This window comes from Lupinus angustifolius, chromosome LG01, assembly GCF_001865875.1.
Source record: "Lupinus angustifolius cultivar Tanjil chromosome LG01, LupAngTanjil_v1.0, whole genome shotgun sequence".
NCBI classification, from domain to species: Eukaryota; Viridiplantae; Streptophyta; class Magnoliopsida; order Fabales; family Fabaceae; genus Lupinus; species Lupinus angustifolius.
In genome coordinates this window covers 31,117,806-31,127,731 of record NC_032009.1, presented here as the reverse complement: position 1 = coordinate 31,127,731, position 9,926 = coordinate 31,117,806, and the positions used below count along the sequence as shown (strand labels likewise).

Below are 9,926 nucleotides of genomic sequence, written 5' to 3'. Positions count from 1 at the left end.
AACAACTTCACCATACAATAAACCATTAAGCAGAATCAGCACTAATATCTCAAAATTCAGGTGAGATTGCTGTCTTACTTGTGTAAATGAAGATTTAGTAAGCAACCTTCTGAATTCTTTATGGTCATGCCTCATGTAGGATATAACTAAAGAAGTGCTAAAAGATGTTTGAATCTACAGATCAAGGACTTTTAAGCCAAACAATTGTTTTAAATGGGGGAAAAACTGTAACAGGAAAAACTTGTTGAAGACTAAAAATAACTGGACTTGCAAAAAGGGCAACAAACATCCTCACAATAGATCTTAGATACAATTTTGTTTCCTAACAGGTTAGGGAATAATGGAAAATTTCCCTAACATAATTTTGGGGAAACAATTAAGTACATGAAAATATGAGTACAATTGCAGAAGGATCAGGGATTCTACTAAAACAGAAAAGAACACAAGAAATGAAGAGAAACAAGGAAAAAATATTAACATTGGCTCAAACGAGCAATCCAATCCCCAAGCGCAATAAAAAGCTCATTAAGCTCAAAGGAAATGGCCCACCATCCTACAAAAGATGAAGAGGAAGAGATCTCCGGCTAAATCTTTTGGCTAACTGCTCCAGATGCGCCAAGCTTCTGTAAATCAATGAGGTGATTAGCTGAAGCTACTGAATACGTGCTGATAATATAACATATTTGAGTGAGATGTATCTATCAGACAGATAAAAATTCTCAAGTGCTGCACAAAATCTCGTATTTTGTATAGGATTATAGACCTTTACAGACTGTCCTAATTTGACAAGACCTTTTTTCTATTGAATTTATGAGTTGAAAATTCATATTGAAATTTATCAAGTTCAATACAGGTTGCAGGATTTTACATAAATGAAATCAATTTGACAAAGGTATAATACTTGGCAAAGTTTAACCAGGTAGAATTTATGCTGTCAAAGATATTTCCTTAGCAATATTGGTGGTTGGTCCTTAATGTTACGGGGCCATGTATACATCTGAATGTAACTTGAATCATCATTAAACTTTGGTAATTCAAAGGCAAAAATTTACTTAAGCAATCACTCAATCAATTCTGTAAAAATGAAAAGGAAAGGCCTAAATTCTAAATGCATAAAGTTCTACCTATTATGAGCTATTTTAATTAAGTTGAGTTTCTATTGTAATAAAAAAATGTGCAAGAGAGGTTTAAATACTAACCGGTCACCATTATAAGCATCAAGGACCAACTCTTCTGAAAGCTTAATCTGATGGCTGGAAGCTAAAGAATGATTTATATATCCAACAAGCACCATCAACAAGATCCTTTTGGACATGAAGTGTGGACAACGTGCAGGGCCACTTTACCTTGTGCTCAAATTTTACTTAATATAGAGGCTCTAAGACCATGCCAAGAACCAACTTTCTTAAATGCCCAAGTTTTCAGGTGCAAGCACTTGAGAGGTAATGGTTTTATATATTTAATAAAAAGCAATTTCCCAAGCCTATAGCAGTTCTCATTTGCTGTCCTGTGCATGGAACATGGAAGAATTTTGTGAGGCTAGATTTAAATAAACACTTACAGAAAAGCTAGAAATACATTATCTATTCGGGAACAAAAATTCTCGAAATGCAGTGTCTCCTTCGTTAGTAGATAAGTAATTGATAATCATTTCTGTGGTTGCAGCATCTACTGAAAAACCTTTCTCTGTCATTATTTTAAGGTATTTGATCGATTTTGCAGCCTCCTTATTGATCAGTAACCCTTGGACAAAGACATTGTAAGCACAGCTATCTGGTCGACAACCATTCTCTTCCATATTCCTCAGTAAATCTTCAGCTTCACCCAGTAGTCCTTGTTTACAGAAACCTTTAATCATAATGGTATAAGTATAAACACCAATTTTCAAGCCTTTAGCGGGTATCGAAGAAAAGAGTTGCCATGCCTCACTTATTTTTCCAGAATTGCACAACCCATCAAGCAAAATACTATAAATCACAATATTAAGATCCAAATTACTCTTCTCCATTGCCTCAAACAATGATATTGCATCAGAAAGAAGTTGACATTTACACAGGCCATTCAGTATAATTGCACAAGTCTGGAGATTGGGAACTTGGCCATATTTGTGCATACCAAAGAACAGTTCTTTTGCAGCTAATGGTCTACCGACTTGACAAAACCCTCCTATAAGAGTGGTCCAAGTGACAACATCGGGAGTGAATCCCGTATTAACCATTTCCTCTAAGAGACTCATAGCCTTATTAATGTTTTTAATCTTACACCACCCGTGGATAAGTGAGGTATAGGTTACAATGTCCGGTAAACAACCCCGGCTAACCATAAAATTAAATACTCTCATGGCCTCTCTCATTTGATTTTGCAAACAATATCTATCAATCAACGAATTAAATGTGAAGACATCCGGCCCCTCTCCCATCAGAATCATAAAGGCAATTACACTTTTAGCCTGGACAATTTTCCCTTCTTTGCAAAAAGCATCCACTAAAATATTAAGCGTTTGCAAATCTGGTGTCGTTTTCGTTTTCATCATCTCATCCAGCAAAGAACCAGCTTCTTTCCATCTTCCATATTTGCAAAGACCTTGAATCAAGCAAGTGTAAGTTACAAGGTTCGGCCGAATACCTTTGCTTCTCATTTCTAAGCACAATTCTAAAGCCTTCGACACCAATCCATCCTTGCACAAACTATCCATAATTGTGCTGTAAACTACAACATTCGGTACCCAATTTCTTTCTTCCATCTTCCTAAGCCACTCGATCGCAGTGGAAGTATCACCCGTCTTACACAATCCATTAACCAACACTCCATAAGTGTGAATATCCGAATGGTACCCCATCATTTCCATATGTTCAACCAACCCCAACGCCTTATTCATGTCGCCTTGCACACAAAGCCCATTAATAAGAATAGTGAGAGTCACCACAGAGGGCTCCAAACCAAGCTTAAACATCATCCCCAACACCGAAAACCCAAAAGGCATTGCTTTCAACCGACATAAACAATTGATCACAATATTAAGGGTAAAGGTATCAGCCTTAATGCCTAAACAAGAATACATATGCTTAATCAAAGATATAGCAGTTGTATAATGCTTCATCCTCATAATCACACCCAACAACAAAGTAAAATCCAAAACAGATGGTAAAGGGTTCATTGCAGCCATAGAATGGAAAAAATTCAAAGCTTCATCAAGGTTCTTAACTTTACCTGATCTGCACTTGTTTCTGAAGGAGTTCATGAAATGGGTTTTGTTGCTATTATGCCTCACACTGTTTTCAGTGCAATAAGGAGAGTGGGGTGAAAGGGAATAAGAGAGAGTACCCATGTGTTGAAGAAGAGGAGAACGAGGAAAAGAAGATATTTTTCGCAGCATTCAAAACATATAAACAAGGTTTCTATTGATTTGGTTGAAAACGTTGGTGAGTGGGTTCTTCCTCGTACAAAGGGTGTGAGAAAGAGAAGAAAGAAGAGGGTTTTAGTTGCAGAGGCTGGTGTTGAGGGTTTTAGGATTTTAGCTGTTATAAAGTATAACTCTTTATTTATATTTAATTATTATTATTCTTCATATAAAATAATATATTTTATTGATTATATATAAATCTTTATTTATATCTTTTTCTCAAACCTTATTTTTATTTTGGATTTATTTTTTAAATCTTATAATGATCGTACAGAGAATATATTCTATTTTTTGTATGAACAGGTATATCATTTACCATATGGATAAAGAACTACTTCATTAGGAGATCTATAGTTGTCACTTCCAATAAATATTACACATATAAATTAAACATTTTATCATTTTTTACCTAAGATGTATTTGTCTAAATCCAAAAAATACATCTCAATATACACATATTAATATATAAATATATTCTATTCTATAACTTATTCATCTTTAATAATAAATTTATTGAATTATAATTTATAAGGCAAGAATGAGCTTAACAAAATAGAAATATTGCTCCTTAGTGATCATGAGTCCGCAAGTTAAAATCTCTACAACGTTCTATTCGCTTTTAAGATAAAAATGCACACATTTATTATCTTTCCAAAATATTATGCATTGTTCAACCATTTACAACATCTAAGGTCCAACCACATGATATATTACCTCTCATTTGATATTATTTCTATAGTTGTATATATTAAGGGTGAGCAAGACTCACTCGTTTACTTAGTTTGATCTGATCATGATTAAATTTGAATATAGTTGAGTTCCGTCAAGTTTAAGGTTGAGTTCAAGTTCAAAAATTAGATTTAACCAATATTTAGGGTCGGGTAAGAAATAAACATGACTCAATTTGTCTCATGGTCACTCATTCATTATGTTTGTATGCATGTCTATTCAATTATGTACATAGTAATAACATCTCTTTGGCCTACAATATCATTGACTCTCTAATTTTTTTATCATATATGCATGATCAACAAAATATCTACATATATAACATTTCATATGTCAAATTACATATTCATAATAATAAGTAAGATTGAGAATATGTTATCTAAAAATGGTATGTGTTATATTTAGTTGGACTTGAGTCAGGTTTAGGTTCAATCCAATAGACATTTGTGGTCAGTTTAGTTTTAAGCTCAAAAAAATAATTCAACCAACATTTACAGTCAGGTAGAGAACAAACTTAATGCAACTAAACCTCACCCCTAATATATCATATCTCATTTAATTTTTTGCAAACAATATCTATTTGACCCTTTAAGTTGGTGCTAAGGAAAATTTCTAACAACAACTTCTAATCATTGTTATCATAATGTTTTGATAACATTATTTCAATAATCAAAACAATAGGATCTAACTATCTTTTCACAATATAACAGCTCTAGATCATAATAAAGTACACTAATAACTGATTCACATATTATATTTTTGTTTTCCTTAATAAATGAGTTCCAATTTTGCATACAAAATAAAATGTAGCAGGAGAACTTGTACGAATGATAAATGTATATAGGCTAAAAAGGATTTGAAGGTGTAACAGATGAAAGAAAAATGAGGCCAAGATATAAAAAATTAGAGTGTAAAAGTTTATACATTTCCATTACACTATAAACCATTTATTTCTTTTATTTATATGTATTTTCTCTGAAAAATTATCCATATTAAGTTGATTTCTTGGTTTAACTAAACATTATGAAAATGTACAGTGAAATATGGTTATTAAGAACTTATAAGAACAAATCAGAGTGGCGCAGCGGAAGCGTGGTGGGCCCATAACCCACAGGTCCCAGGATCGAAACCTGGCTCTGATATTTCAGGGAGACTTCTTCTATTTTGTTTATAAATTGTTGTTTTTGCATATTTCTTAAGTTGGATCAATGTAAAAGAAATTTTGCAATAACAATAAAAGTTCATAGTATGTGGCTTCGATTACTCTCATATTTAGCTGAAAGCAATAAAAAATTTGACCTTATATTAGTGACACAATGCTTCATCTCTTCATGCCTTCAATGGAGTAACTTTGACGAAGATGTTGCAGTTTTCTTTGTCAATTGTAATTACTAATTTTTAGTAGGTAGTGCAAAATATACCACATTTTCTATTTCCTTTCAATGGAGGCAGTTAAAACTTAAAGGAAGCAGGAATTGCATGTTAAAAGATTTGAAGTAATGCAAAGCCATTCCTAATAATATCATGTATCTTTAGTTGATAAAAATCTTATACAATTATATGAATTTGTCTCTGTTATTGTGAACTTAATCTACAGCTATATGACAATATTCAGTATCAAGTACCCACAAGATAAAATTATTTTTCATACAGGCTAAAGGGGTAAGGACCTTGTTGTAGGATAGAACCCTATGCATGAAGATTGCGACATTTGGTATTTAGTTATAAAAAAATTTCTAGTTATAATTGCTAAACATTATATCAACAGTGCCATATTGGTCTTAGGTAAATAGTGGTATTAGGTAAATCAGAAAGGGATTAAGGTGAAAATAGGGAAAAAGAGAGAAGAGAAGTATAGGAATGTTAATAATTAATTTAATATAATGTTACATTAATATAATTTGCACTTTCGAGACACATTAGGTGGAACAAGTCTTAAGCATTGAGCTGCTATTGCTAAAATATTGAATACATTTTCCTCGAAAATTTCTCCATTTACACTCCAGTCTTTGTCGGTGGTTGATAGACCTTAAAACATACTTGATTTTTGGTTCATTTGGATTAGATTTCACAATAAGGAAGTGAAGAAATAAGTTGAGTTTCATTCACTAGTCTCAAGTTATTGCACTCCACAACTTGAAAAGCCAAATAACTAGGATGGAATTGTTGATTTAATGTGTTAATTTGAGGTGGTTCCGAGCATTTTCTTCCTCAATTTATATATACTGGCTGGCTTTCACATGAGCTATAGAAATTGGGTATGCTAAAATCATCATCTCATAATTAACTTCAATTCATTAGGAACAAGCAATTGGGACATTTGAATCAGGTATATCTTGTGTTGAATAAGTGAACATATTAGATAAAATAAAATTAGAAACAAATGCATTCGAGTGAAAGTTGGAGTAGCTCCTATTATAAAATATGAGTAAGGCTCCTCTCCATTAATGGAGAGGCAAGTGACACACATTAACACACAAAATACAACATGTAATAACAATTTTACCCTTTTGTGTATTATGAAATTACCTTTTTGTCATTAAAAATGTGAGCAAAACAATCATTTGCCTCTCCATTAATGGAGACAATCCTTGTTCATAGAAAATATGGTAGAATTATGACTTAATATGGACATGTGTGGAGGACATATGTAGATACATTCGTAAGAATAGTAAATCAAATAGAGATTAATCCAATTCCAAGAAAAAGAAGAGGCAAGAAAAACCATAGACAAAACAATTAAAAAAGACTTATATAAAAAAATATTATGAGGTCGTTTGATATCCTTCTTACTCAAATAAATGCAAACAAATGGAGCTGTGAAGAGAGATCTATACACTAAAAAGTCTAAAGCAAAACCAGTTTTAATTCCAAGGACTAATATTTTTTTATACTATCAAAAATATTTTTTAACTTCTCGGTAAGGAATTAATCTTTTAGGGTGTGTGACTCCCCAATTAATGTCGCTCATAGAAATCAAACCTTAATCTTTTGGTCTTTTTGATAATCTAACGGGTCTTATACCACTATAACAACACCACTCATGTTGCACATAAAACAGCAATTTTTTATTTGTGCATGTATATTATCTTTTTTCTACAAAGCAAAAAGACAGAATAGCACACCTATCAAAACAACCATCATAGTGCAAGTAAAAAAGACAATGTTTTATTCTTCTGCAAGGTGCATGTTCACTACAATGAAGAAACAATGGAAAGAGACAAATATAATGAAGTAAGGTACTTCATATCCTTATTCTCCCCATTGAACAATCCCAGCTCTTCATTTTCTACACCTGCAAATCATGGAGCACCCTCTTCTGTAAGGGTTTGACTGTGGTGGCACACAGTTTTTACCACAGGTTGCTATGTTTTGTTTCATAGCTTCCAAAGTAATGTGCTTATTTGCTTGAGCATGTTTCTGAGTTTTTTGAGAATCCATCTTCAGTTTTACAAAGAAGTTCACTGCTTCATGTGTTGAATATGAGATCAAGTCATGTCTATTTATAGTGTTAATATGTGAAAAATGAGAAATTAGAAGTTTAGAACCATTGGAGGTGGACAAGGAATAAGACATGAGGAATAAGTCCACCTTCAATTATTTATCTTTGTTCTTAACTTTTCTCTAGAAACTAGAAAGATGGTTCTGTAATAATATGGTTTATTCTCTGATTCCTTGTTGCCTTTGTGTTTAAGTAATGTTTGTCTTTACTTAATAGTATACTACTGTTATAGTCATAATAGCACATAAATACATACCTATGTGCATCAACTCTTCTTTTATATTGGTTATATTTTTTATCATTATTCACATCTTATAAATTTGAAAATGGATTCATTGTTTTAAATTCCGAATTGCATACCGAATCACAATGATGAAACCACATTTAATCACATCAGACTCAGACTACATCGATTGAGAAACATTTTTTAATCGCAAACAAATTCATGCTAGAGTCCGTATCACAATGGTCTCAATAATCGCAATTATATTAATCACACAATTATCCCCGTAATAGTCGCTGTAACGACAATTTAATTCACTGCATTATATTAGTACTCAAAATATTTGAAGTGCACAATGTTTTAATCATGAGAGTTCATATCAGTGCTTCTGGTGTCATTGCTGTTAATTTGTGTCCTAATCAGAATGATTCATTAGTCTTCAAAACTTTGTAAATGAGAAAAATTCCTCACAAGTTACAATCATAATGTTAGAATTTCTGTCAATTTATGGGTCACAAATATAATTCTATAATTGTGTTATGGCCACTATGTAATTAGCCAAAATATAAAATGATCTTCAGTAATTAATTTGGTGGCTAAGGGCATGTGTCATGAAATAATATAGGTGTAGATACCTTCGGGCAATTTCTGATTTGATAAAGGGACTGAATCAGAATTATTGCAACTAAAGTAGTAACCACTACGGGGTTACTTTATGGGTTATGGTCCCCATTTGTAGAGCAACCGGTTTTAAGGTGTAGGGTTAAGGAGAATAAAGGTGGATTAGGATAGTGTTATCCATAGGGATAAAACACTATCCTAGTTATCCGCATCTAGATATAAAGAACTCTCCTCATAAGAAACTTCTTCTCACCATAAGGCAAACACTCAAGAAAAGAGCTCTCTCATTCCCCTCTAGAGAAGCATAAGGAAACCATTTGATGCTCTAACATTTGAAATATCATCGCACCCTCATACCTTCGAGATTCCGGAAACGACTCAACAAGGTATGTTCTTCATCTTCACCATGAACTCATTTGGGTTTCTTCGGTCTGGACCATGGTTGTTCCATTTGAGTTTATGTATGGGCATGAGCATTAGGTCATGGGAACAAAGCCATGGTCATAAGGACTTCCGCGTTTAATCTATGGATTTCAGATGGAGTAATTCTCCAACAAGTGGTATCAGAGCCACCCCAATTTGATTCATGGGTGAAATTAGGGTTCTTGCTTTTCTTCCCCAAATCTGGTTTGATATAGGGTTTTGGTGTTTTGTTTATACCATGAATCGATTAAGAAAAACATTTATGCTTATCCATATGAACATAAAAGGAATTGAAATGAATGAATGTTGTTTTCTGCTGTTTTTTCCTTGATTTTTTGAAGAACAGCGATGCAGAAATAGCATTGTTCGTCTTCTGTCGCAATGCTCTCGCTCAAGCGAGAGTCTCTCGCCCGAGCGAGAGTGGCTCGCCCAAGCGAGAGCTAAACAGAAGCATTGGCTTCTAGTGCGCTTAAGTGAGGAGATCCTCGCCCAAGCGACAGCTCGCCCAAGCGATTGTACGGGCGACATAAGGCTCGCTCAAGCAAGAAGGTCCCGCTCAAGCGAGAGACAAATAGAAGCATTGGTTTATATTGCGCTCAAGCGAGAGTACCTCGCCCAAGCGAGAGAGTACCTCGCCCAAGCGAGAGAGTACCTCGTCCAAGCGAGAATACGATAAAGTTTATGGGGTTTTGGTATCATTGTGCATTGATTTTAATTGTTATTTGGGTGTCCATTAAGGTTGTCTGTTATTTCAAGTGAGCCAATTGAAGTGAGATGTCGCCAAAGTGACCTCTCTCATGAATATAACTCACGAAGAATATTAGATGTAAGTGTGTATGATTATTCATGCGGGTATTAGCTGGCCTAAAGGAAAGTTAATATTTGGCCGAAGATCATACACACATGTGGTGATAAACATGTTATAATTCTAAAGTTTTAAACATGTGACTGATGAATCAATCCAAAGAGGGATTCGTCGGTTGACATGCCTTATTATAAATGTTTGATCATTACAACAAGAGTAC

The 9,926-nt window shown here is 33.6% G+C and overlaps 1 protein-coding gene and 1 non-coding gene across 2 annotated transcripts; one reads left to right on the top strand and one right to left on the bottom strand.

Moving 5' to 3' along the window:
* Positions 339 to 3,496, bottom strand: LOC109360219 (putative pentatricopeptide repeat-containing protein At1g12700, mitochondrial). The gene is made up of 2 exons (XM_019604944.1): positions 1,200 to 3,496; positions 339 to 623 (listed from the first exon to the last, which is right to left on the bottom strand). Exon 1 carries the CDS (start codon positions 3,374 to 3,376, stop codon positions 1,580 to 1,582), a length of 1,797 nt encoding a protein of 598 aa, XP_019460489.1. The 5' UTR covers positions 3,377 to 3,496; the 3' UTR covers positions 339 to 623; positions 1,200 to 1,579.
* TRNAM-CAU lies at positions 5,203 to 5,274 on the top strand. Its single transcript has one exon. It is a non-coding gene; the product is annotated as a tRNA-Met (tRNA).

What these genes read in the sequence shown, in the direction of transcription:
- LOC109360219 (XM_019604944.1), bottom strand. Translation starts at nt 3,376, where the DNA reads ATGCTGCGAAAAATATCTTCTTTTCCTCGTTCTCCTCTTCTTCAACAC.